At 47.2% G+C, this 27701-nt stretch overlaps 1 protein-coding gene across 4 annotated transcripts in view; it reads right to left on the bottom strand.

The window, feature by feature from the left end:
- The window catches only part of Gpat3 (glycerol-3-phosphate acyltransferase 3), a 58810-nt gene extending 54610 nt beyond the window's left edge, over positions 1-4200 (bottom strand). The window contains exons 1-2 of one of the 4 annotated variants that reach the window (XM_076546778.1): positions 3594-4200; positions 2442-2750 (exon numbers count right to left, since the gene is read on the bottom strand). In XM_076546778.1, the coding sequence (XP_076402893.1) occupies positions 2442-2582 (141 nt within the window). In that variant the 5' untranslated portion in view covers positions 2583-2750; positions 3594-4200. Of the gene's footprint in view, positions 1-2441; positions 2751-2895; positions 3014-3041; positions 3258-3593 lie in introns of those variants that run through there. The other 3 variants (XM_076546777.1, XM_076546780.1, XM_076546779.1) reach the window with 3 other exon arrangements.
- Positions 4201-27701: the final 23501 nt, after the last annotated feature.

Raw genomic sequence — 27701 nt, 5'->3', positions numbered from 1 at the left:
GGCAGTCTGAAGTCAGTTCAGATGTCAGATGGGACTGTATACTGAGTTCTGAGTTCCCGGCTAGCTTGGGCTATAGTGTGTGGTGCATGTGGTGAGGTGGGAGGTTATTGTATGTAGTGTGTGTGTACATGGTGTGTGTAAGTGGTGTGGGGAGGGGTATGCGTGCTGTGTATGCTGTGTGTGTGTTTGGTGGTGTGTGTCTGTGCGCATGCATGTGTGAGTTGCTTGGGTTTAAACTCATACATATGTGGAGAGAGAGACTATCTCTGAAGTTTCTTTCTGCTCTAGATAGTAAACTCAGGGCCCTGTCAAACAAACTCAAGATCAGAGCCTGGACTGCCAATCAGCTCATCAAATGTAGTAATTTGCCAGCTGAGAACAACCAGGTGGTGACTCCCTCCTTGCCATATCTTTAGCTGTCCAGAAAGATTAAAGCAAGAAAGGCAGTAATAAGCACCTAGGAGCCAGTGTGTATGATTCCCCTTATCGGGTTCTCCAAAGGGCACTGCTGCCCAGGGAACCAGCTCAGTCAATTCAGGAGCACGGGCTGGAGAGGATCATCTGCCATGTGTGGAGTGAGCACGTTAGAATGTCTAACGGGGGAGCAAACTAAAACTCACAGTGTGACAACACTGTGTAATGGTGATAGGAAGAAAGGACAGACAAAAACCGTGAGGGCTGGCTGGCAAGGTGGCACACACCTCTTCTGTCAATGCCTGGGAGCCTGAGGAAGCAGGATCCAGAGTTCAAGGCTAGTCTCAGCTACATGGTGAGATGCCATCTTGGGGGGAAAAAAAGTGTGAAGCAAACTGGAGATAAAGAATCTAATATAGCTCCAAGGATTCAGCAAAGAAATAGCCACAACGGGACGGTCCCACAGGATCTGGAGGAAAGCATTATCAGGCAGCCATGGGCTAGAGATACATATCTAGGGACCACTCCTTTACTGAGAAAGGGCAGAGCCATGTCCTATGGGAGGACAAAAAGTACAGCCAAAAAAAAAAAAAAAAAACATACAAACAAACAAAAACCCTGCACAGCTGTAGGTGGTGGTAGAGATGCTGGAGAAACAGCAACCATACCAGTCATTTAATCGTAGCAAACACACAGTGCACCTAACACACAGGCACCCTGCTGAGGGCTTCCTGTACTGATGTATTTTAAAAACAACTATGTGGGGCAGTGTGGTAGCACACGCCTTTAATCCCAGCAGTTGGGAGGCAGAGGCAGATGGATCTGAGGCCAGCCTGGTCTACAGAGTGAGTTCCAGGACAGGCTCCAAAGGTATACAGAGAAACCCTGTCTCAGAAAACACACACACATACACCCCTATGTGGAAAGCTAAGTGTGATGCCTCCTATCTGGAAAAAATAAATAGACTGTCAAGAATTCACGAATTTCAAAGCCAGCTAGGGCTCCAAGAGTGACAGCCTATCTCAAAACCAAACCAAGGGTTGGGGATTTTAGCTCAGTGGTAGAGCGCTTGCCAAGTGCAAGGCCCTGGGTTCGGGTCCTCAGCTCTGAAAAAAAAACAAAAAACCAAACCAAATGAACAGACAGATGAAAATGATATGCAAATAGGTGTTGGTACTTCTACTTGGTAGATGAGTAAATAAAGTACAGGGGTCAGATTACCTTCTTAGATCAGACACTAAGAAACAGGGATGAGCGTTAGGCACCAAATCTAGGCAGATCTGTACAGCCTGAGGGGCCTCTCTTTATTAAGACCACTGCCATTCGTCACACTAAATTCAAACAAACCTTTGAACTCTGAATCTCACAGCACTTGCCCCCCTGCATGGAGAGGCCCTCTGAATTTTACTAAAGACCTGGATAAACTCAAGCTGAAGTGGAATGTGGAAACAAACCGAAGGCCCAAGCTGAGGGCAGAGAACCTTGGTGGTGGTATTCCAGTGTCCCTGGGTTGATAAAAATCCCCATGACTCCACTAAAACAAAATCAGATTCTCCTTCTGCCACCCAGCCACTGGTTTCTTATCTTGGGCATGAAGTGGAACATGATGCCTCTGTGGGACCTCTGAAACCTGGGGCTGTAAAAACTCGGGGGAAGTAACAGCTCCAGAGGCATAGTGGGTAATAAATCTGCTGATACAACAATCAGCTGTCATAGAGTTCATCCAGTAAGTAAAAAACAGCAGCGATGGCAGAACCCAGGTGGAGGGGTTCCTGTGAGGTGGACTGGTGCTCTTGGTTGGGATCAGCCTGGCTCTCCCGGCAAATAGAGACGCAGTCTTTCTCGAAACAGCAGATTAGAAACTGAAATACTCTCTCAGGTCCCTGCTCCAACCCCACTCCCCACCCCTAACCCCGACCCTTTGCTCAAAAGGCTCCCACAGTTCTAAGTCCAGGCGCTCAGTCGCTCCCGGCTCCCTAAGTTCTCAGAGCAGCCGGGGCTCCACATCCTTCCCGGCACTCACTCACCTCCAAGGTTTTCACCAGGATCTTCATGTAGATCTCCGAGATGCCTATAGACAATCCGAAGGCCGAGGGCAACAGGATGAGGCCGATCACCAGCGTCAGCCAGGTGGACAGGAGTTTCATCGCCAGGTCTGCGCCCTCCATGTCTTCGGCGCGCCCTCTGGGAGAGGTCCCCAGGAGATCCGAGCGCGGTAGGTAGCTATCCGAGTCCCAGGCTGTCCAACGCAGCTCGGAAAACACCGCAAAAACACTTCGTCCCACCCGGAGCTGGGCTCCGGGGAGTCCGCGCCGCCCGCCTCACTCCCTTCGGCTCTGCGGAGGGAAGGGCAGAGGGAGGAAGAACTCTCAGAACTACGGCGACCTCCTTCCCTCCTCCTCTTGGGTCCCCGCTGTCCCCGGGAGCTAACTCTCCACGAGAGGCCCAGGCCAAGCTGTGGCCACCGCCGCGGGAGCAGACCTGAGTGCCGGGCGAGGAGACCCAGCTGGCGGCGATCTAGGGGACACCCTGGTGCGGTCAGAGCTCACGGAGGCAGCCAGGAACGCGCCCCACCCCGGGCCTGATTTCCTCCGGGTGGCGATTGCGACAACCCCGCGGTGACTCACCGAGGCCCTCGGGGCAGTGAGGATCCCTGCAGGTTCCCTGCACCTCCCCGTGGGCTGCGGGCTCTGCGGGCAGCCAGCCGCTTGCTTTCGGGTGCCGGGAGCCCTTTTTCTGCACTCTGCCCTTGCCCCACCCCCCTCGCCACCCAACGGGGAGCTTCCCTGGCAGGACTGCGTCCCAGGGGCACCGCTGCCTGGAGAGCCGCCGCCCTCTGCCCCGCCTCTCCCCCGCCCCCGTGCCCTGCACTCCCAAGCGAAGGTCCTTTGGGGAGCAGACTTTCCATCTTCACCCATAGAATGGACCCCTGGAGCGTCCCGGAAGCTGCGGAAAATCTTGTTTTGTGAGCGTGCCAAACGACCTCCAGGGAAAGGCTTTCCGGAGGAGGAAACTGCAGAGCAAGGTGAGCAGTCACACGCCGCCGCTCCTGGCTCCCCCACATCTCCTTCCTTACCCTAGCCAGCCGCAGGGTTGACTCCTAACTGAGCAGGGAAGGAGAAAGCTCGCTCGCGCTGTTTCTCTCCACAAGTCGCCTTAACCACCCTGCCAACACCTACCTGGCACAGAATAGACCCAGAAGACTGGAGTGGCAGTGTCGCAGGACTGTAATCCCAGCACTCAGGAATCTGAGACTGGAGACTGGGCTGTGCAGCGTTCCAACAGTCCGCCTAGGGCTAAATAGCCAGATCCCTTAAATGGGCGGGCGGGAGGGGGGCTGGTTGTCACTCCCCTCCCTGGAGGAGATTCCAGCCTAAGCTCCCCTGGCACACACCCACGCTCAGAGCACAGACTGCAGAAGAAAATGCTGAGCAAATGCTAACCTTCACCCAACCCGCACGAGCTTCCCGGGCGGGGGTCGGCGTCCCACGCCGCTAGGGTGCTAGCCGTTACCAGAACAAAGGACAAGAAATCCTGCACGTGTATTCCGCCGCAGCTCAACCAGTTTTAAGAAGCCTGAGAAGGGATGCTGACTGAAAGCAGTAGCGGGCAAAGTGCCCGAGGGTTCAGACCATCCCTGAATCGGCTCTAAATTCTTAGGACCAAACCCGTTTAACAGTTGACAGTCGGGAATTGTTTGGGGAGCTATAAAAAGTCGGAGGACCAGCAAACTGAATAGGAAGTGTTAATAGTAAATATTGCAGAGAAAGCTGCCGCCACCCGCAGGGGGCGTGGAGGAAGACGGAAGCGCCTCTGCACCTCCTACCAGCAGCCCACACTTTCCTCAATAGGAAGTTGTGAAGGAAAAAGTGTCAGGAGCTTACTCTCAAAATGCAGCGTCTGGGGCCAGTGAGATGGCTCATCAACAAATGTGCCTGCTGCCAAACACGCTGAACTGTTTGGACCCCCATGGAAAACCAATCTACCCCCTGACCCCAGGTGCTCCAAGACATGCCTCACACACACACAAGATAAATAAAACATAATTTAAAAATTGGTTTTTGAGGAGCATCTACCAGGCAGATAGGAAAAACCTGTAGTCCCAGCACTAGGGAAATGGAGGAGCAGCTACCAGGCATGATGAGAAAAACCTGTAATCCCAGCACTTGGGAAATGGAACTCCTCTTGGACCAGGAGTTCAAGGCCAGCATGGGCTATATGAGACTGTCTCGAAAACACAAAAGAAACATCTATGTGCAGAAATAAACATTTCTGGAAGCTGGCCAACATATCTCTGTGTATACATGTGTGATGTATATATTTAGATCACAATCTAGGATCTACTAGATCATTTAATACTCTCCAACCGGGCGGTGGTGGTGCACGCCTTTAATCCCAGCACTCGGGAGGCAGAGCCAGGCAGATCTCTGTGAGTTCGAGGCCAGCCTGGGCTACCAAGTGAGTTCCAGGAAAGGCGCAAAAGCTACACAGAGAAACCCTGTCTCAAAAAACCAAAAAAAAAAAAAAAAAAAAAAACTCTCCAGGTAAAATATCTAGCCTCCCTTATTTCCTCCAACCAAAATGACTAAGGGAAGCTGAATAGTCCACCCATAGTCCCCCCTGCAGAGGAAACACACAGGCAGCCCTTGTTTCTGCTACCACATGCCGGTGCTGAATGCATCCACACCCCAGTAAGTTTTCTTGTTCATAACCAAACTTGTGGTTTGGGGTTTTGATTAGGAATGGCTCTGTAAGCAAAGCTGGATCCGGAAATCGGAAATGTGCAACAAGGGCAGTGTTCCTTCTCACCTGAACACTGCAAAGTCAGAACGGTCTTGCAAAAGACACAGGCTCACCTTGGCAACCTTAGGAAAGGAGAGGCTTTACCTCCTAGGAACTCCTTCCCTTCTTGCCTGGAGTTTTTACCTTAATGGAAGCAGAAATCTGAAATCGAGGTGTCTGTGATGCATGGTCAGGCTCCCCTCAAAAGCCCTAAGGCAGAAGCCTCTTCAAGCTTCTGCTGTTCACAGAGGTCTTGGGTGTGTATAACTCCAGTCCCCACTACAGTGCTGGTGTGACCTTCTTCCTAGGCAAACTCTACCACTGAGCTACATCCTCAGCCTTTTTCTTCTCTTACAATGACATTTAATACTGGCTTTAGGGCCCACACTAATCTAGAAAGAAGTTATGTAAAAATCCATCATTATTTAGGCCTGCATGATGGCACACACCTTTAATCCCAGCACTCAAGAAAACAAGGCAGGTGGGTCTCTTTGAGTTAAAGGCTAGCCAGGGCTACATAGTCAGACCTTGACTCAAAACTAAACAAACAAATAATACTGTATGCTGTGGCTGAATAGGACAGAGAAATTATAGGGGCACACAAAAGGAGAGTGCCCTTTCATCCCTAAGTCTGATCGAAGTTTCTAGAACTCCATCACAATTAACATTTCATTCTATTTTGTCTTTTTCTTTCTCTCTCTCTCTCTCTCTCTCTCTCTCTCTCTCTCTCTCTCTCTCTCTCTCTTCCCCTCCCTCCCTCCCTCCCTCCCCCCCTCCCTCCCTCTCTCCCTCCCTTCCTTCCTTATTTAGACAGGGTTTCACTATGAAGTCCTAGATGACCTGGAATTGCCCTGTAGAGTAGGCTGTCCTTGAACCCACAGAAATCCACCTGCCTCTGCTTCCGGAGTGCTGGAATTAATGATATAGGTCATCACCGATTCTCATCCTGTGTCTCAACTCCTTTGGGGGTTGAACCCCTTTCACAGGGGTTGCCTAAAACCATAGGAAAACACAGATATTTACATTATGATTCATAACAGTAGCAAAATTACAGTTATGAAGTAGCAACGAAAATAATTTCATGGCTGGGGGGTCACCACAGTGTGAGGAACTGTATTAAAGGGTTGCAGCATTGGAAGGTTGAAAACCACTGGCATAGGCCAGTACACCCAGCCCACAATTAACACTTTTTCTTTGGGTTTTAAGACAAGGTCCATATTTCTGAATAAAACCATGCACACTTTTTTAAACATAAAATTCAGTTAATAGTAAATGCTCAGTACGAAAGTTGTCCAGATGCCTGTTTTTCACCTATTATCTGGTGTGTGTGTGTGTGTGTGTGTGTGTGTGTGTGTGTGTGTGTGTGACTGAGTATACGTGAGTATCCCAGGCTGCCCTCAAACTCACTCCATAGCTAGGGATGGCCTTCCATTTCAGAGTCTCCTGCTCCTACCTCCTGAGTGCTGGGATAACACGTGTACACCATCTTGTTCGGTTCACTTGGGGCTGAGTAGCCAAACCAGGGCTTCATGCATCCTAGACTAGCATTCTACCTACTAAGCTACATTCTCCAGCCCCTTGGCATATACTTTAACAGCATCCTTTTTCACTCTCAAAATGTTTGTGTTTTGGTGATAAATCAATACTCCTTTTATGCTTCCATAATTTCTAACATCCTTCGCAATCCTAAAATATTAGATTATCTAACACAACCATGAAGCCTAATCCATTCATTACTGTTCTACCCTTAACCAGTGCATGGGGATTTGGAGAATTTTGTCAACACCTGAGGCTGAATGAAATGGTCTAGGAGATTTAGAGAAAGGCATCTCTTTGGCATTTGAATGAACTAAACAGACATTGTGTTTTACAGGAATCTGGTGAGGTTCTCGGCTAACAAGACTGCAGGGTGGGGGTGGGGCAGTTGTGTATTCAGCTCAGCTCTGCAGTCTGAGCTTAACACAGATCAGGGAATTCCAGAGAGGCTCTCCTCACAGATGCACCGCTTTGGGTTAGATGCTGACAACAAAATCTCCACGTTGGGGCTTTGGTTCCCTAAACCCCAGTGACAGCCGATGGTCTAGAAAAAGATTCTCCCACCATGTTTGAGTTTCAGCCTCAACTGTCATCAGTTTGGTCTTCTGCAGAGGGGTAGAAGGAATCGTTCCACTTGGGGAGCTGTGGTCAGTATGCAAATAAGGAAACTTAAGAGAGAAACCTATTCTAGCAACCACTGGTTTCCAAGTCCTTTCAACTTAAAACAAGAAGGGTAGGCAAGCCTGCAGTCCCAGCCCTTGCGAGATTCCTGTTTGAAGTCAGGCTGGGCTACACAGCCAATACTAGTCAAGCCAAGGCTATAGATATCAATACATCTATAGATAGATAGATAGATAGATAGATAGATAGATAGATAGATAGATAGATAGATAGATAGATAGATGATAGAGATATAAATACATATCAAGTCCTGTATAGGAAGAGAGGAGGTGGGGGAGAGGGAGGGAGGGAGGCAGGCAGCTGGGAGTATAGCTTACCAGTAGAGCACATATACAAGGTCCTGGGTTCAAATAAAATAGCATGCTAACACTTACTTGTTTGTTTGTTTGTTGCAGTACTAGCAAGCAAACCCAGGGCCTTGCACATACTAGGCCAATGCTCTATCATGTGTTACATCCCTAAGATGAGAGAAGAGAGTCACTTTTTAGCCTCTCTCCCTCCCTCCCTCCTCCCTCAAGTGGTCTTTTTTATTTGTTTTGACGTTTGTTTGTTGTGTTTTCAGACAGACTTCTCCACATTCCACAGTCGTCGTTAACTTGAACACATTCCAACCAGACCTTTCTTGTCTCCCTCTGCTTCGTGCCGGTGCAGGTTTCATGGTTTCCGCCACCAGAAACCAGGTGGAAGCCTATGATCCGTAATGATGCTGGCCATTATGGGCAAGGAAGCTTCTTTTGCAGTGTTCTGGGTGACTGCGGACTCGTTGGGAATGAGAGATGTTGAAGGCTTCTGTGACAATCCCCCAAGTCCAGACAGGAAGCCTTCGAAGAGAGTTCTTAAAAACTGTGATATGGCCGGGCGGTGGTGGGGGTGGGGTGGTACAAGGATGGGAGGGTGTGCCTGGGAGGAACGGGAAGTGAGTGTGATGGGGTGCATTGTATGAAATTCCGCAGCCGGGCAGTGGTGGCACACGCCTTTAATCCCAGCACTTGGGAGGCAGAGCCAGGCAGATCTCTGTGAGTTCGAGGCTAACCTGGGCTACCAAATGAGTTCCAGGAAAGGCGCAAATCTACACAGAGAAACCCTATCTCGAAATCCAAAAAGAAAAAGAAAAAAGAAAAAAACAATGGATTCTGCTTCTCTATGCCCACCTCCACTGCCCACATCTGTCATTCTGGGCTAAGCCAGGGAAGTACAACAGTAGGAGACACAAAATAGAGATCTGCTGCCGGGAGTAATGAATGCACAGGCTATGAGGAAGGAAAGCTGGAACTCTGACCCACTAGCAGTTCAGTCAGAATTTCTTCTCTGGAAGGCCTCAGCTCTGACCGTAGAGCTTTTGGACCAATTGCCTCAGACTGCCTGGACGATCCTAGGGCAGTCTTTGATTTACAGCCAAAACCTTACAGTCGGTTATACAGACAAAACAACTTTGTAGTGACATCTGGGATTAGCGTCTGAGTCAGTAACTAGGGACTGTAGCTGGCCTGCCAGACACATGAAAAACATCAGTTATGTGTGCGAGAGAATGAGGGTGAACACAAGGTTATAAACATAATAGTTTTGACATTGTAGACCCCCACCCACTGAGAAAGGATGGGTGGTCTTCCGGGAATCCCTATGAGATGTACCGAGACTTTGATATCTTCTTTGTCAAAGTTGAGCCAGAGTTTGGAGGTATTGCTTTGACCTGTCTTTTCTCAGTGAGGTTTGTTCCAAATGGTGTGCACAGATGGGCTAATAAAGTTGCTTGCTTTTCTCTTGTTAATATGTCTCCTTTTTGCCTGGTAGTAGTGGCACATGCCTTTAATCCCAGCACTCAGGAGGCAGAGGTAGGCGGATATCTGAGTTCAAGGCCAGCCTGGTCTACAGAGTGAGTTCCAGGACAGCCAGGACTGTTACACAGAGAAACCCTGTCTCAAAAGAATAACAAAGACAAAATGTGTGTCTGAGTCTTTCAAATGCTGGAATTATAAGTGTGAGCTACTATGTCTGGCCATGTGTTGGGAATTTAATCCCCAATGTGAAGTGTGACATGTAAGAAGTGATGCCATAATGAAGACTCTGCCCCCATAGAAAGATTATTCTCATTATTGCAGGAGTTCTTGATTAAAAAATTTGAGTTTGGGCTGGAGAGATGGCTCAGGGCTTAAGAGCACCAGCTGGTCTTCCAGAGGTCCTGAGTTCAAGTCCCAGCAAACACATGGTGGCTCACAACTGCTGTGGGATGGTCTGTATGTCAAATTACTCTGATTGGTCAATAAATAAAACACTGATTGGCCAGTGGCTAGGCAGGAAGTATAGGTGGGACTAACAGAGAGGAGAAAAGAAAGAACAGGAAGGCAGAAGGAGACACTGCCATCCGCTGCTGCCAGGACAAGCAGCATGTGAAGATGCCGGTAAGCCATGAGCCACGTGGCAAGGTATAGATTTATGGAAATGGATTAATTTAAGCTATAAGAACAGTTAGCAAGAAGCCTGCCACAGCCATACAGTTTGTAAGCAATATAAGTCTCTGTGTTTACTTGGTTGGGTCTGAGCGACTGTGGGACTGGCGGGTGACAGAGATTTGTCCTGAGTGTGGGCAAGGCAGGAAAACTCTAGCTACATACAACCATCTGTAGAGATGAGATCTGGTGCCCTCTTCTGGTGTGCAGGCATGTATGCAAGCAGAACACTGTATACACAAATAAACACATAAATAAAATCTTTTTTAAAAAAATGGAGTTTGAGCCTTGTGGTGGTGGCACACGCCTTTAATCCCAGCACTCGTGAGGCAGAGCCAGGTGGATCTCTGTGAGTTTGAGGTCAGCCTGGTCTACAGGGCAAGATCCAGGAAAGGCGCAAAACTACAGAGATGACAGAGAGAAACCCTGTCATCGAAAAACAAAAAAAAAAAGAGTTTGAAACACACATATCCTTGATTGTACGTGTTTATATGTATCCAGGTGGTGTTCTCTCCAGTACTATGACACAGCAAAGGTTTCCCATTAGGTGAGGCTCCATGATCTTGAACTTACCAGCTTTCAAAAGTGTAAGCCAAATAAATTGCTGTTCATTATAAACTTCCAAGTCCATAGCATTCAGATATGGCAGTGTAAGGCAAGGTAAGTCAGAACATTGGTACCAGGAGTGGGGTTGGTGATATAACGAATGCCTGGAAATGTGGAAGAAGCTCTGACACTGAGTGGTGAGTAGAAATTAGAATAATTTAGTGGGAAAGACTTAAAAAAAAAAATCAAACAAACAAAAAAAAACTAGATTGCCATGAACTGAGTATTCAGGGAAATTATGGTGAGCCCTCTGGAGAACTATGGGGAATATTCAGTCTTAGAGACTGAATGGTCCTGTCCACTTTACTGTTGATCAGTAAAGGCCATTCTGAAGACGTCTCAATTGAAATGAAGAACAATTTTTTGGAAACTAGTGGGAAGACCATCATCGATATTAGTTACTTTTCCTGTTGCTGTGATAAAATACCCAACAGAATTAACTAAAGGAAGATAGTTTTTTTTTTTTTTTTTAATCACAGTTTGGTGGTTTACTCCTCTTTATCATTTTCATTCATTCATAAAGACACACACACACACACACACACACACACACACACACGCACGCACACACACACACACACACACACGCACACACGCACACACGCGCACACACACACACACACACACGCACACACGCACGCACACACACACACACACACACACACACACACACACGCACGCACACACACACGATTTTGACCATATTCCCTATTACCCTCTCCTACCACCTGCCGCCACATTCTTTCTTCCCAACAAGTCCTCCCTACTATTTTCATGCTTTTTTAAAAAATGTGCCCCGATCCTTTTAATAAATTCTGCTTTCACGAGCATAGGTGGAATGTTACTAATTTGAGAAGTTTATCAGTGTCTACACCATTGAGAATTACGACTCAAATGTCTACCTTTTGGTGGTTTAAATGAGAATGTCCATCATAGGCTCATCTAGTTGAATATTTGGACCTCAGTTATGGTGCTGTTTGGGGAGATCTAGGAGATGCAGCCTTGCTGGAAGAAGTGTGTCACTGGGGGTGGGCTCTCTAGTTTCAAAGCCTCGTGTATTCCCCACCCCGCCCCCGCCCCACTTCATGCTTGTGGCTCAGGATGAGAGCCCAAAGCTTCCTGCTCCTGCTAAGCCTGGCACTTGTTGCCATACTGTCTCCGCCATTTTGGACTCTCACCCTCTGGAATCGTAAGCACAAATGATTTTTCCCTCCATAAGTTGCCTTGGTCATGGTGTTTTATCACAACAATACAAAGCAGCCAATACACCCACCTCCCTCAACAAAAATTAACTGCTTATAAATCTTCAGGGAGAGATGGGGCCTTACCAGCCCTTCCCCCATTCATGGTGGAATGTTGGTGGGCTGTGTCTTTGTGCAGGTAACCACAGCTGCTGCTAATTCATGAGGGCAACAGCCATATGATACCCAGAAGACAACATTTCACAGTACTCCTCCCCATTTTCCAGCGCTCACATTCTTTCTTTCTGCCCTTGCTTTCTCCTCTTAACCTTTAACAAATGGTTACAAGTTGTTAGGGATTGTGCTGATTTAGTAAATTAATGGTTGCAAATTCTCCTCCAATAGCCGTGGACATCACTAGCACTGACTAGTTGGCCAGGTTTCCACTGCCAGGCATCGAATCTCTCTTGTTAAGCAGGTCTTAACTCCAGTTAGAGAGCAGTTGGCTACCACCGAGGTATATATGTGCCACTCCTGTGCCATAGCATGCTGGCCATTGATGTGGTTCATAGGTGGCAGAGCTGGGTGAGACTCGTAGTTGCCTTCCTACTTTGGAAGCTTCCATGGCACCTTCAGGTAGAAGCATTCAGGTCATTTCTAGAAAACCAAGGTTTAACGGAGCCACTAGGATGTTGGAGATGCCAGGACCATGGGATGTCTGCTAGGAAGGATGTTGGAGATGCCAGGACCATGGGATATCTGCTAGGAAGGATGTTGGAAGTGCTAGGACCAAGGAATGTCTACTGGGAAAATTGAAAGCACAAAGTGGAACTGGTCCTAGAGAAAGGATATATGTGCTGCAGGCAGTATTGCTGGAGGGGCAGGGCTACCCAAGCCTTGTGGAGTCCAGACACTTCTGTCACTAACCCAGAGGCTGGACACATTGCTGCAGAATTTGTTTTTTTTTTCCTTGCTGGGTTTCAATCTTACTTTGGTCTGATCATTTCTTGCAATGGCCTATTCCTCGCTTTTGGAGTGGGAACATTTATTCTGTATCATTGTATGTTGGAAGTATGTAACTTGTTTTTTGATGTTATAAAAGTTCACAGTTAAGACAGAGCCTGGGTCTCAAAAGAGATTACACCAAAGCTTTTGAACAGTTTAGGAACTGTTAAAGACTATGGGGACTCTTGAAGTTGGAATGACTGTTCCTTGCATTATGTCATGAGCGTATGGTTACAAGAAGTGGAAGATTATGGCTTACCAGTTTGGGTGTCACATTGAGTTATTATGGTTAATATTGATGCTCAACTTCCCAGGATCTAGAATCACTGGGAGACAAGCCTCTGGGCCTGCTTGTGAAGGATTATCTAGATTAGGTTAATTGAGGTGGAAAGCCTCACACTATTGGAGCCAGGGATGACTTTGAACTTCTGATTCTATGGTTGATATATTGTGCACCCCAAACTTATCTGGGGGGGGCAGGTCAGAGAACAGAACAGCCACTATTTTAAACCTAGAGGTTAGGCAGTGGAAACACACACCTTAAATCCTAGCATTCTGGAGGCAGAGATCCATCCAAATCTCTGGGAGTTCAAGGGCACATTGTAAACAGCCAGGCATGATGACACACACCTTTAATCCCAACATTTGAGATCTTATGTCTTTCTTGGGAAAGACACACACCTTTAATCTGAGGAAGTGATGGCAGGAAATAGAAAGGTGTATAGGGCATGAAGACCAGGAACTAGAGGCTCTTTTAAACTTTTAGGCTTTTAAGCTTTTAGGCTTTTAGCAGCAGGTCAGCTGAAATCCATCTGGATGAAGACTCGGAGGCTTCCAGTCTGAGGAAACAGGATCGGCTGAGAAGTTGGCAAGGTGAGATTAGCTGTGGCTTATTCTGCTTCTCTGATTTTTCAGAATTCACCCCAATAGCTGGCTCTGAGTTGTTTTATTAATAAGACCATTTAAGATTCATGTTACAGATCCTCCTGCCTCCACTTTCTTAGTGCTGAGATTGCAAATGTGCACTGCCATTCAGGGTTCATGCGGGGCTTCTGATTCAACCCAGGGCACTGTGCATGCTAAGAAAGCTCTCTACCCACCGAGCTACCCCTCTTGTTGCTATTCTTTTTTTTTTTTTTTTTCTTTTTGTGTTTTTGGTTTTTTTTTTTGTTTTTTTGTTTTTTTTTTTTTGAGACAGGGTTTCTCTGAGAGCCTGTCCTGGATCTCACTCTGCAGACCAGGATGGCCTTGAACTCACAGAGATCTGCCTGGTTCTGCCTCCCGAGTGCTGGGATTAAAGGCGTGCGCCGCCGCCGCCGCCGCCGCCGCCGCCGCCGCCGCCGCCGCCGCCGCCGCCGCCGCCGCCGCCGCCACCGCCACCACCACCCGGGCTCCCCCAGGATTCTTAAGGACAAAGCCATGCACAAATGTAAATCTCTGTAAATCTCTTGCAGCTTCGCCCTGTGTAATCCTTAGAATGAGATCTACATACAGCTGAGAGCCAAGCTCCACCTAACATGATGTCCACTTTATAGCGGTGGTGGTCCTTAGCAGCTTTTCCACTTTCATAATAAGGAACTTGACTTCCTAACAACCAAATTTATAAGAGACAAATGGTGAATCAGAACACTAGGAACCACGGATAGTGCTGCGCATATTTTTCTAGTAACCAGAACATTTTCAAAATTGTCCTCTACCATGTCGAAAAGATTTGTTGTCAGCCAGACATGGTGGCACACGCCTTTAGTCCCAGCACTCAGGAAGCAGAGGCACGTGGATCTCTGAGTTCAAGGTCAGCCTGGTCTACAAAGCAAGTTCCAGGACAGCCAGGGCTACTCAGATAAACCCTGTCTCAAAAAGCAAAAACAAACAACAACAACAAAAGACTTCTATCTAAGATTTCCAAGGTTCTGCTTTCTTTTGTTTTCTACTAAAAGCAAAGGTTGCGTACTAAGGGTAGGTCCATTCACGATTTCCCAGAGAAGAAACAGCTCACAGATGACTTGAAAGGAAATTGTTTTAAAAAAAAGTTCCCCAGCTCATCTAACCTCCCTCCAAGTTTTGTTCATTGCATCACACCCTACCACCCGTCCAGGTGTGTAAGAATCCTGACAACACTCAGACAGACAAACCAACAGGAAAGGGGCAGAAGACGGATGACTGGGAGGTGAGCGGGCAGATACACAGGCAGATGTCAGTATATGACTTATTGGGGGCTTGGCTTATAGAATCATGGAAGCCAAAACCAGCAGCCAGCTGAAGAACCTGGGATGTCTGTAGTGTCCTAGCTCAGGTCCAAAGGCCCAAACACCAGGGGAGAAACACCCTAGTGTTTCAGAGTTCCTACTGCTCCTCCAGCTCTCAGTACCCATGTCAGGTGACTCAATCACCTGTATCACCAGCTCAAAAATGATCCAGCGCCCTCTTCTGGACTGCACAGCATCTGCACCCACATGTCATGCCACACAGAAACAGGCACATAATTTAAAATAAAAATATATCTTTAACACAAAAAGGACAAGGGAAGCTTGGGAAGTGTGAAATTCTCAGACTGAAAGCAAAAGACTGAGACCCCGTGTGAATCCTGAGATACCAAGGCCAGGCACATAGATGCCAGTGTCCACGGACAAGAGCCATAGACCTCAGAGATCACTAGGTCCACACATTTAAATTTTTTCTGGTTTTTGTTCTCACTGTCTTCTTGGCCAGTTAGATGGTACCACACACATTCAGGGAGGGTTTTCTCACCCACTCTACTGAGCCTCACACCTTCTCTGGACATACCTTCACAGGAACACTCAAAAACAAGTCTTCTCTGAGTTTCTTAGTTACTTCTCTAGACACATGGCCAAGGTAACTTATAGAAGAGTTTACTTGGGTTCACAGTTGACCATCATGGATGGGAGTAAGACAACAGGCAGGCAAGGAAGGCTCTGGAGCAGCAGCTGAGAGCTCACATCTTGAGACACAAGCATGAGGCAGGGAGAAAGACACTGGAATGGCATGGGCTTTTGAAACCTCAAAGCCCCCCAGTGACACACCTCCTCCTCCAACAAGGCCACACCTCCTAATCCTTCCCTAACAGTTCCACCACCAATTGGGGATCAAGCTTTCAAACATATGAGCCCCTGGGGCCGTTCTCATTCCAGCCACCACACCCAGTTTCTAGGTATTCTTAAGCACCTAAGATTAACCATAGCAGAGGTGGCAAGACTGGAAGCTGAAGACTGAGCTTCCCTAAGCTCAGAGACCTCCCCCGTGCCCATCTTACTTGGCAGTGAGTGTTCCAGGACCACTGGGCTCACCTACAGAAAGCTTAGATAAAGCTCTGGGCCTTAGAGTCAGATCACAGGGAAGATCTGGATTACAGGGAGGCACGAAGGCTCCCTTGCTTCTAAAGAGTTTATGTGAAGGCTAGTAAGATTGGGTCATGTAGTACAATGACTATGGAGTACCTGATCCACAGTAAGCATGCACTTGGCAAGTTGCTTAACTCCCATAAACACCAAAGTTTTCCCCTGATGACTTGGCTGTAACAGTCTTCCCAGTGGTTTGCTCTGGAAAGAAAGAGCGCACAGTCACAACACACAGTATTCTCTCCACTCACTGCCTCTCTCCTTGGCCAGCCAACTTTTACAGTACACAAAACCCTGACACATCTTTGTACAGAGTAATTTAATAAAAATAAGCAGAGAGCTTGCAGAATCGATTAGCCAGTAAAGTCCTCACTGCACACGCAGAGGATATGAATTTGATCACCATTGCTGGGTATGAGGGCAGGTGTCTATAATCCCAGTTGAAAGGTGGAGGGAGACAGGGGCATCCTGAGGGTCACCAGCCAGCTAGCCTAACCAAATCAGGGAACCTCTGGTCTCAGTGGGAGATGCTGTCTCAAAAAACAACGTTGATGGTTCTAGAGGAACAGCTTGCCTGGTTGACCTTTGCCCTCTATACACACACACACACACACACACACACACACACACACACACACACACAGTATGTCTGTGTGCACACACAAAACACAAGCAAAGTAAAATTTAGACCATGAATCTAGGACGAACAAATGTATAATACTGGATAGAGCTGTACTGTATCCTTTTAAGAAAACCCTGATCCACATGGTATGGCAGCACATGAGCACCCTTCAATATACAGCAGGGCAGCAGGGCGCTGAGCTCTCCTGCATCAGAGAAGAAAGTTTGAGGGAAGAGCTGGACTTTTATAAACTGAGCCACTTCTACCATCAAACTTCCTAACAAATCCTGACTTACCTTCTACCTTAAATTGTGTGTGTTTGCTGGGGTATTCATGAGTGTGAGGGGCACACTCACCCGTGCATGAGTATGTGGAGAGCAGAGGTCCACGTTGGTGTCTTTTCTATCATTTCCATATATTTTGAGACAGGGTTTTTCACTGAGCCTGGGATGGCTTTCATCTGGACTGGCTGGCTAGCAAGCCCTGAGGATCGCCTGGCTCTGCCCCAGTCCACCTACCCCGCCCTGTCCTGGGATTACAGGAACCTACAGTTACACCTGGCTTTTAGCATTCCGAGGATCCAAACTCAGGTCTTCCAGCTTGTGCGGCAAGCATCTTAGCCAGTGAGCTATCTCCACAGCCCACCTTAAATATTTTCCAAAATCTCAGTCTCAGGCTTGGCCTTTTGATACACTCTTCACATGGGGAGGTTGTGCTGATGTTCACAGTGCGCAGCTAAGTCTCATACTATACTTCCATGGGCAGCTGAATTACTGGTTTCTTAAAACTCTAGTCTACATTTTTTTTCATGAGGGGGTCAGGTATTTGAGACAGAGTCTCTGTAAATAGTCCTGGCTGTCCTGGAACTCACTCTGTAGACCAGGCTGGTCTGGAACTCACAGAGATCACCTGCCCCTGCCTCCCAAGTGCTGGGGTTAAAGGTGTGTTTACAACCAATGAGAAGGCAGAATGACTATGAAACGACTTACACACAGGAAGTAGCTCTCTTTCGGGAAGCTAGGACCACCGCAGGAGGAAGGGTGAGATTTTCGCTCTGAGCTCTGACCTCTTGGCTTTCTTTTTTACATTGGTTCTGTGTTTCTTATTTAATAAGACGGTTGGTTACATCCACACTTGGCTTCCAAATCCTTCAGTTCTTCCTCAGCTGCTGCTTACATGGAACCATTCATTTGTCCCACCTCATTATTAGCAATGGAGTATAAGGTTTTAATTATTTGTTTAAAATGGCCGTCAAGGGTAGGGGAGATATCTTAGCAGGTAAAGGTGTCTGCTACCAAGCCTGAATTCAATCTTCAGGATTCACATGGTGGGAACAGAAAATTGTCTTCTGACCTCCACATGCATGTCCGTACACACACACACACACACACACACACACACACACACACAGGGGGAGTAATACACGCACACACACTAAATAAACATAATAAAAAGTTAAAATGGGGGGTTGGGGATTTAGCTCAGTGGTAGAGTGCTTGCCTAGCAAGCACAAGGCACTGGGTTCGGTCCTCAGCTCCAAAAAAAAAGTTAAAAAGGGTACCAAATGATGTTGGGAGCACAAAGGCCTTGTGTCCACAGAGCACTAGGGAACCAGGAATGGTAAACACACAGGGGCCTCTTCTTAATGAAGGAAATCCCTGTTTTCCAGCTCAGAAGGCTGGGAGTGGATTTTAATGACCTGTGACCTTTTTTGCTCTCTGTGGAGACAGACCTCACCCACCTTTTGCTACAGAGGCAGGCCTCACCCAAATTCCTCAGAATGGTTATCCCAGACTCTTCCTGCGGTTTACTTCCCTGACTGACACCTGCCGGGACCCCCTCCAGGAGCCATTTGTCCCGGAGATGCTAATGATGTAAGAAAAATATCCCACAGGTTCTGAGGCCACTGGCTGAAAGGGTTGTGGAGGACAAGGCCACACCTCATGAGAGCCACCACCCAGATTTCCCTCAGATGCTCTTATCCTTCCTGTCTGCCATCTGAGATAGAGAGCTTTGGGGCTGGAGAGAAGGAAGGGGCGCAGTGCACCTTTCTGTACCAGGAGGAAGACAACGCTTCCTTCTGACCTGCTTCAGTCATTGGGCTCTGAGGGGGAGACTATGCACCATGGTCGTGGGCTGAGATTTCAGTGGTGCCTGTTGTTCGGGAGCCAGAGAAACTTCTCTAACAGGCCATTTCAGTTTTACATGGATCTTTGTTTCCCGTATCTACACACTTTCCGCAAAGATGAGTCCATCGTCAGGCCAGGAGCCATGTTCTGCCTCCTTTTCCCTGCCGAGGCTATGTATCCCAGAATATCACCACAGTCCTGAGGACGGCCGGTGTGGTATAAACATTTTCAAGCCACCAGAGTTATTCATCATTTAAAATTCTGCCTTCTTTGCTGTGTATTTAACAAAGAATCTAGAGATAGACAAAAATCAGTCGCCTTAAACCTTTTTTTAGAGTTATTGTCTGTCCATGAGGATAAATAGAGGAGTGACCATTACTTAGTTGTGTTTTCTCTCTCCTAGGGGAAATACTGAGAAGAGCAGTGAGGCTGAGCAGACACTAAGTATTGGACGCTTCCACAACTGCTGAGTGGGAAGTCATTCAATGTAGCACTTGGAAGGATGAGGCAGGAGATATTACCTTATGTTCAAGGCCAGCCTAAGCTACATAGTGAGTTTCTAGAGAGTCTGGGCTACAGAGTGAGATGTGCCCCAACCCTCTTCCACCCCGTTAGTATTGACCCGCCCCTTGGGGCCGCGGAGTCCTGACTTAAGAAAAAAAACCCTCCTTTCCTCTCTCTTTTCCTCTCTCCCTCCATTCCCACGAGGTGTGCACCCCCAACCCCTCTCCTCCCCGCCTCTCTCTTTCCCTACGTATCTATCTCTTCATCTCTCCATTATAATAAACGTATTTCCACGTGGACGCAGTGCCTGGGGTATGAGTGACTGTCCACGCCATAGCGCCCTTGCATCTGCCGGGCATGTTTTCCCTCCAGCATGGGATACCCTGGCCCGGCCCGCGGGGTGGCTCCCTGATGCAGTGTCATAACACACCCCAGCCCCCATGCATCCCCACCCCACCCCACCCCACCCCACCCCTGACAAACAAACAAAAAAGCAAGGCTGAGGACATGGCCCAGCAGGCAAAAACGGTTGCTGTACAAGTTGACCACCTGAATTCTGTCCCAGGAACCCATCCTGGAAAAAAAGAACCAAAAGTTGTCCCCGGAGTTCCACAGGTGCAGGCAAGCAGGCCTAGCCCCCAGGAGGGAGCATTTGGCTTCCTTAACTGCAGGTCCAGGGCATCTGGCGCCCTCTTCTGGACTCTGAAGACACGTGCATCTTATGTGCGCAGAACTCTGTACAGTCACACACATACACCGATAATTAAAAAACAAAAAAACAAGGGTTGGGGATTTAGCTCAGTGGTAGAGTGCCCCGGCCAGCAGGGTCTTCAACAGGGACCTAAAGGGAGGGCCGGCAAATGAGAGGGACACGAGACACAAAGAATGAGAGCAAGACAGGACGTCTGATCAAGCTCCAAAATTTTATTTTACTCTCAAGGCATATATAGGTAGGCAAAGGGGGTTGAGAGCAGGAAGGGACTTAATTATGGGGGTTGCAAGCAGGAAAGGACTTAATTATGGGGGTTGTAAGCAGGAAGGACCTTAATTATGGGCTGTTTGGCCAGCAGGAAATGTTGCTCTGAAGGTTATCTATCTACCCTTGTCTAACTGCCTAATTGCCTAACTGCAGCTCATTCACCTGATATCTGAGGAGAGGTTCTGGTATCTGTGGGAAGAGGTTCTGGTGCTGTGGAGACTTAAGCAAGGCCTAGATCTAAGAAAAGAGGAGAAAACCCCAAATATGGCAGCATGTGTGTCAAGAGTCGCTTAGGCTTATGGCTCCCGTCAGTAGAGCGCTTGCCTAGCAAGCACAAGGCCCTGGGTTCGATTCTCAGCTCCAAAAAATAAATGAATAAAATAAAATAAAAAACAAAATTTCAACAACAATAAAAACAAACTCAACTTTAAAAGCATCTTCCTTTTCTGTGTGTACCTAGAACCCATGTGTTTCCATGTTAAAAATATAAATGACATATAATTATTACAATAGTATTGCAAGCAGAGTTTGACCCAACAAACCTAACATTTCTCTGTGTTTACATATTTTTATTTACTTATGTATTTGTTCAGAGGAGAAAATGTTAGGGGGACAAAAATTATCTCATAAAAATTTTAGTGGATTCACTTCTTGTGTGCTACCTTATAAGTAATATTTCACTTCAGTCTAAACGTGGTTTGCAAAGGAAGAAAATATGTTAAAGCTCTTATTATTAATCACTAATATGTCCTTTATGTAAATATACTGTATATATGTAAATGTGTGTATGTGACAAGGTCTTGCTCTGTAGCCCGTGAACTCACTCTTCTGCCTCCACCTCCTGAGAGCTGGGATTGCAAGCATGAAACACCATGTCTGGATACTCTTTGTGAATCTTTGAACTACAACTAGGAACTTAGTTCTACCTCAGTATGTGACTATTGTTCTGCTACTATTCAAGAGAAAAAATGAAAAAAACAAAAACAACAACAACAAAAAAAAAAAAAACGGCTTTAAGAACTGTAGCTTAGCTCTGGAGAGATGGCCCGGTGGTTAGGAGCATTTGTTCACAGCACCCTCATGACAGCTCACAACTATCCATAACTCCAGTTAACTTTGAAATAGGAGTTAAGCTAAATTTAAAAAATCAGATTTGGGGCCAGGCGGTGGTGGCACACGCCTTTAATCCCAGAGCCAGGCGGATTTCTGTGAGTTCGAGGCCAGCCTGGGCTACCAAGTGAGTTCCAGGAAAGACGCAAAGCTACGCAGAGAAACCCTGTCTTGAAAAATCAAAAAAAAAAAAAATTAACTTAAGACTTTGTGACATTAAAAAAAATCTTTTCATATTTTCCTGCCTGGTGGAAGGTCACAGAGACTTTTCTGTAAGCAATAACAATGCAGCTCCTTAGCTCTTGGAGATAAAGATGCTTAATGTTAGAAAGGACTTGAGGTTGTCAGGGTTGAACTTTTTATTATTATTTTTTAACAGTGTACATTTGGATCGAGTGAGGAAAAGACAGTTCAGATTCTTCTTTTTTTTTTAAGATTTATTTATTTATTATGTATGTATACAGTGTTCTGTCTGCACATATCCCTGCAGGCCAGAAGAGGGCACCAGATCTCATTACAGATGGCTGTGAGCCACCATGTGGTTGCTGGGAACTGAACTCAGGACCTCTGGAAGAACAGCCAGTGCTCTAAACCTCTGAGCCATCTCTCCAGCCCGACAGTTCAGATTCTTACCAAACCTGGTTTATGTGTCAGACTGTGGGGCTGAGTGTGCGGGTTTGTACACGAGTGGGCTTTATGGAACCTGCCGCTTCTTATGAGGGAAAGTCCTCATGGAGCAACTTGTATACAAAAGAGAAAAGCAGACAAAAAACCACCGAAGTCCAGTAAATATAGTATGGGGACAAGAGTAACACAAAGGTGCAGGGGCACACTGAACCCCAAGCTGGGAATCCGAGGGTTTCTCAGGAGCAGAGGTGAGGTGAACTCCACTGCATGGACTCTCTGGTCTTACTTCTGAGCCACCGGCATCTGTATACATTCAGTACACTGAAGGTGTTCACTAAATGTGCTAAGCAAATGGATGGATGATGGATGGATGGATGGATGGATGGATGGATGGATGGATGGATGGATGGATAGACAGACAATCTAGGTCAACAGGTGCCCGCTTCAACAGACACCAGTGATATGACACCCTTTCTTAGCAACTTAAGCATTTGACAGTGGTTACTTGTCTTCAGGACCAGAGACTTAAAAATTTTTACTCAAACCACTGAGCCAGGGAGTCAGACCTATTACACGTCTATGTCTTGCTAGACTGAGCATTTGGTGATCTCGGCCCATTGTGGAATTAGAACGAATTTACTTAAATAGAAGAAATGTGTGGCTTTTCTGGGAAAAGATGAAATTAACCTCTGCTCCCAAACTGCGAAGGCACCAACAACGAAGAAAATGACTCATTCACGCTGGTGAAAACACCATTTACCATTTACCAAGGAGCGGTAAACCACAACCCATAGCTGCCTTGCCTTCAAATTCACCAACCCCCACCAACCCCCACCAAGCTGCAGTGTTGGTAGTTCCAAGTCCACAGGGATGCTAAGGTGAAGCCTGGGTTCAGAGTGCTGCCTCACTCAGTAGAGGTGACTACAGACTCCCCGTGGATAAAAGCACCTGGGAAGGTGGGCTGGCTAGTTTTACATCTACTTGACACAAGCTGGAGTCATCCAAGAGGAGGGAACCCAATTGAGAAAATGCCTCCATAAGAGCAGGTTGCAGACAGACAAGCCTGCAGGGCATTTTCTTAATTAACGATTGATGGGGCTTCCCTCAGTTGGCTGTGATTCAGGAGGTGTAAGCCAAATAAACCCTTTCCTCTCCAAATGGCTGTTGGTCATGGTGTTTCGCCACAGCAATAGTAACCCTGAGCAGAAGGTTACATGTTTATGCGCACTCCATGCCCTCACCAGTGATTCCGTTGGTCTTAGCAAATACTACCCTACCTTTCAAGGATGGCTGATTTTGTTGCAGCCAGACACATGGAACAGCTCAGTGGTAGCTTGCTGCAAGACACACCCTAAGTAGGATTCAGAATACTATTCTCACTACAAGAAAGAATTTGCATTTGTTTCTTTTTCAATCTTGTGTCAAGTATGTGTGCAGGTGTGCAAATGAGGGCACGTGTGCACCACAGCACACATGGGGGGTGGAGAACAACCTTGGGTAATAGTCCTTACTTTCAATCTCTTGTCCTTCGCTGCTGTGTATGTTAGGCTAGCTGGCTGCTGAACTTCCCGGGAATCTCCTGCCTCTGATTCTGTGTCACCATAGAAGCATCAGAATTACTGGTGTGTCCTACATGTTCAGCTTCACATGGTTCTGGGGATTCAGACTCAGTTCTTCACATTTGCACAGTGTTTTACCCACAGTCCCCTTTAAAAAATCTTTGCATGCCGGGCGGTGGTGGCGCACGCCTTTAATCCCAGCACTCGGGAGGCAGAGCCAGGCAGATCTCTGTGAGTTCGAGGCCACCCTGGTCTACAGAGAGAGATCCAGGACAGGCACCAAAACAACACAAAGAAACCCTATCCCAAAAAAATAAAAATAAAAATCTTTGTGTGTGTGTGTCTGTGTGTCCCATGTATTATTGTGTATGTGTGATATGTATATGTGCACGATGTGATGTGTATATGTACATGATGTGTATCTAATTCATGTATGTGTGATTAATGCGAATATGTGCATGTATGTGAAATCTGAATCTTTTCATATACCCGTGATGGTTATTATCAGTAAAGTTCTGGCACAGGAGACTGTTCAGAAGGGAATGATTAAAAGGTTATTGGTGGACACTTCAGAAATTTCTACATCCCTTTAGTTAATCAAGAAGTATTTGGCTGGATGGTGGTGGTGGTGGTGGCGGCGGCGGCGGCGGCAGCGGTGGCAGCAGTGGCTCGTGCCTTTAATCCCAACACTCGGGAGGCAGAGGCAGGCGGATCTCTGTGAGTTCGAGGCCAGCCTGGTCTACAAAGTGAGTTCCAGGATAGGCTCCAAAGCTACACAGAGAAACTCTGTCTCGGAAAAAAAAAAAAAAAGTATTCGTTCAGATGCTCGATGCTAAAGGAACTTTTGCTGCCTGTGTGTTTTAAATCCATCCTTTAAAGTATGCTGGCTTTACTAAGATACAGCTCAAATATTTAAAAATTCGCCTCTACATGTGCAACCGTTTGTTACAAAGGAAACTGGGCTTCCCTTCTGAGACCAAAAGAAAGGGGCTGGAGGGATGGCTCAGTGGTTAAGAGCACTGGCTATTCTTCCAGAGGACCCTGGCTCAATTCTCAGTACCCACAAGGTGGCTCATGACCATCTGATTCCAGTTCTAGGGGCCTGATGCCCTCTTCTGGCCTCCACCTGCACCAGGCATGCCCGAGGTACACAGACAAAAGCCTCAATACATGAAATTAAAATGTCATTTGAAGACAGAAGACAGGAAGCTCGCGGACAATTGTCCTAAAGCTTCAGCAAAAAAACAACACGGCAGGCAAGTTCTAAATCTTGGCGGCAGCCAGGAGAAGAGAAATGGAAGAGGAAGAGAAAACACAATGCCACTTGGGATGGAGGCTGACAAGCAGCCAGGTGCTGGAAGAAGAGATCAGAGACTTCGGAGAAAAGTGTGAAAAAGCACAGAGCCTTGGGGAAGCATGCCTGATTAAAGGAAGAAAAATTCACACTTTTCTGTGTATTTGGCCTTGAGGTGGATACTGAGACAGCAGCTCCAAGAGGCTGTCCTGAAAAGGGGGCTTCTGGGAAGGAAAAGTGTGTCATCTCAATAGGAAATATAAAATATTGTATAGGAGAGACAAAATACACGGGTCTATTCACCCCAGACAGGGAGCCCACAACAGACCAAAGTACAGACAACTCCCAAGTCCCCTGTGGTGAACTATGGAGTTTTATTGGGGTTACTTACAGGAGGAGCATGGGTGAGTGGTTACTTGTAAGAGCGGAAATGATTCAAAGACAACTGCTTCACCAAAGCCCACCCCGACACCGTGACAGCTCACAGAGCTGGGAACCCGGAGCACGCTGCACAGCCTGCAGGCAGCTCAGCAGGCTGGAGAGCGTCCTTGCCAGGTGACTCAGTTGGACTAAACCTCTTCCAGGCGGCTTGGCTGGCTTCTGCTTCTTCTAGGACACCGGTTTGGTCTCAGAGTCGTCTTTGCGGCTTGACTCTGCTCTTCTGAGAGGGACTCTCAGATTTTACTGCTTCCCCTGGCAGAGACAGTCCTAGTCACTCTGATGGGTTTGGGGCGGGGGGTGGGGGCAGGGGGTGCACTTCGTGCAAGATGGAGTGTTTAATTTCTTAGGAAATGTACACAACACAGGGATAATTATTCCTCCTGTCTCTTTGGGCAGCTTAGAATGCCAGCTCTCTACCCAGGTCTATGATAATTTAATTTTCAAGGGATGGTGAAAACTGATGTTTGCATTGCTAGCGGTAGCCGGGGGGGGGGGGGGGGGGGGGAGGTCCAATGCGTCGGTAGTCTAAGGCTACTTTCGCAAGTTTTCAGAACATACGCTGACTACGGGGCACGGCTCCTGTTCTGCTGAGCACCCCCATCTTTCTTTGTGATGCCTAGCCAGGTAATGATAACAAGGAGGAGCCACTTCAGAGTCTACAAAGTGTTTTTCTTTCTGTTATCTCAGGTATTCTCAGCACGCCCACCAGGCGCCAGCGTGTTTGAAGCCAGCCTGACTCACTCTCCTAGTTATAGGCTGGGTCTCCCACAGCTTCTTCCGTCAGGTGCGCTCTCTGGAGAGACCCTCAGCATGGACAAACTTCAGAGGAAGGACAATCAATCCAGACTGCAGCATTTAAAACCCCACAGCCCACTTCCCAGCCAGGCAAGGAACCATCAATCCGTCTGGTTCTTTTTCCACTGCGTGGGCAAACCTGTCTGTGACTTCCTGTCCGTGGGCTTCAAAGAAAGACTGCCGGGAGCCGGTAAAGAAAGGCTCTGTGTTGCCGCTCATTCTTCCTCCACAGAGCTGAGGTGCACTGTCTTTAGGGTGCTGAAGCAAGACTTGTCCAAGCTTACTCATCACCTCGTAAGATTATTCACGCATAAATTTCGGTCACAAAAGCATCAATAATCTCCCATAAAGCAGTTATTTATAAAACTGGACTTGGAGCTGGAGTTCAGTGGTTAAGATCGCTGGCTGCTCTTCCAGAGGACCCAGGTTTGATTCCCAGCACCCACAGGGCGGCTCACTGCTATTTGTCTGTAACTCGAGAGCCAAGGGATCTGATGCCTCTTCTGACCTCCAAGAGCATCACAGAAGCATTTGGTGCACAGACATAATGTAGGCAAAACACTCATTCATGCCGGGCGTTGGTGGCGCACGCCTTTAATCCCAGCACTCGGGAGGCAGAGGCAGGCGGATCTCTGTGAGTTCGAGGCCAGCCTGGTCTACCAAGTGAGTTCCAGGAAAGGCGCAAAGCTACACAGAGAAACCCTGTCTCGAAAAACCAAAAAAAAAAAAAAACAAAAAAAAAACACTCATTCATATAAAGTAAACCATAATAATAAAATAAAACTTAAGACTCCCATTATCAGTATATTGAAATGTTTTCACTGCTTGGGCATCATTCCCAATGTTTTGACTCATTTCATCTGTGGGGCCTAGGAACAATTTGGTTAATTAATTTTTTTCTTGAGATGGTGTCCCAGTTAGCTTTAACCATTACCTGAGAAGGGAGGGGTTACCCAGATCAGACTATCCTGTGGAACACCCATGTGGGATTGTCTTGGCTGTTAATTTTTGTACGAGTGCTCAGCCCACTGTGGATGGCATATTATTCCTCTGGCAGGAGACCAAGCACACGCCTGCCTGCCAGCAAGCCCACAACAGTGTTTCTACCTCAAGCTCCTACCCCGTCCGTCAGTGATGGACTGAAACTTGTAAGCTTCTCTGAATTCCTTCCTCCCCCAGCTTGCTTTTGGTCAGAGTGTTTTGCGGTTTGGTTTGGTTTTGGCTTTTTTCCAGACAGGGTTTCTCTGTGTAACCCTGCCTGTCCTGAAATTCAATCTGTAGATCAGGCTGGCTTCGAACCTGAGTTCGAGATCTCTGAAGATCACTCTGTCTCTGCTGGGATTAACGGCATGTGCCACCACGCCCAGAGGCCAGAGTGGGGTGGTTGTTGTTGCTGTTGTTGTTTGTTTGTTTTATCATAGCAAAAGAGATGAAACTAAAACCAATGTACCTCTGGGTTGACCACGCGGAGTTCTGAAGTCTCGGGCTCTGCAGAGCGATCCTCTTGTGTCAGCCTCCGCAGAGGTTGGTGGCTATCTAAGCACAAACCACTTGAGTCTTGTGAAAAGCAACTCACAGTTTTTAGATAAATTTACTTCTTTTATGTGTAAACGCCTGCATGTGTTTGTGCATG

Source organism: Peromyscus maniculatus, chromosome 10 (assembly GCF_049852395.1).
Source record: "Peromyscus maniculatus bairdii isolate BWxNUB_F1_BW_parent chromosome 10, HU_Pman_BW_mat_3.1, whole genome shotgun sequence".
Classification (NCBI taxonomy): domain Eukaryota; kingdom Metazoa; phylum Chordata; class Mammalia; order Rodentia; family Cricetidae; genus Peromyscus; species Peromyscus maniculatus.
This window is presented reverse-complemented; position numbering and strand designations above follow the sequence as displayed.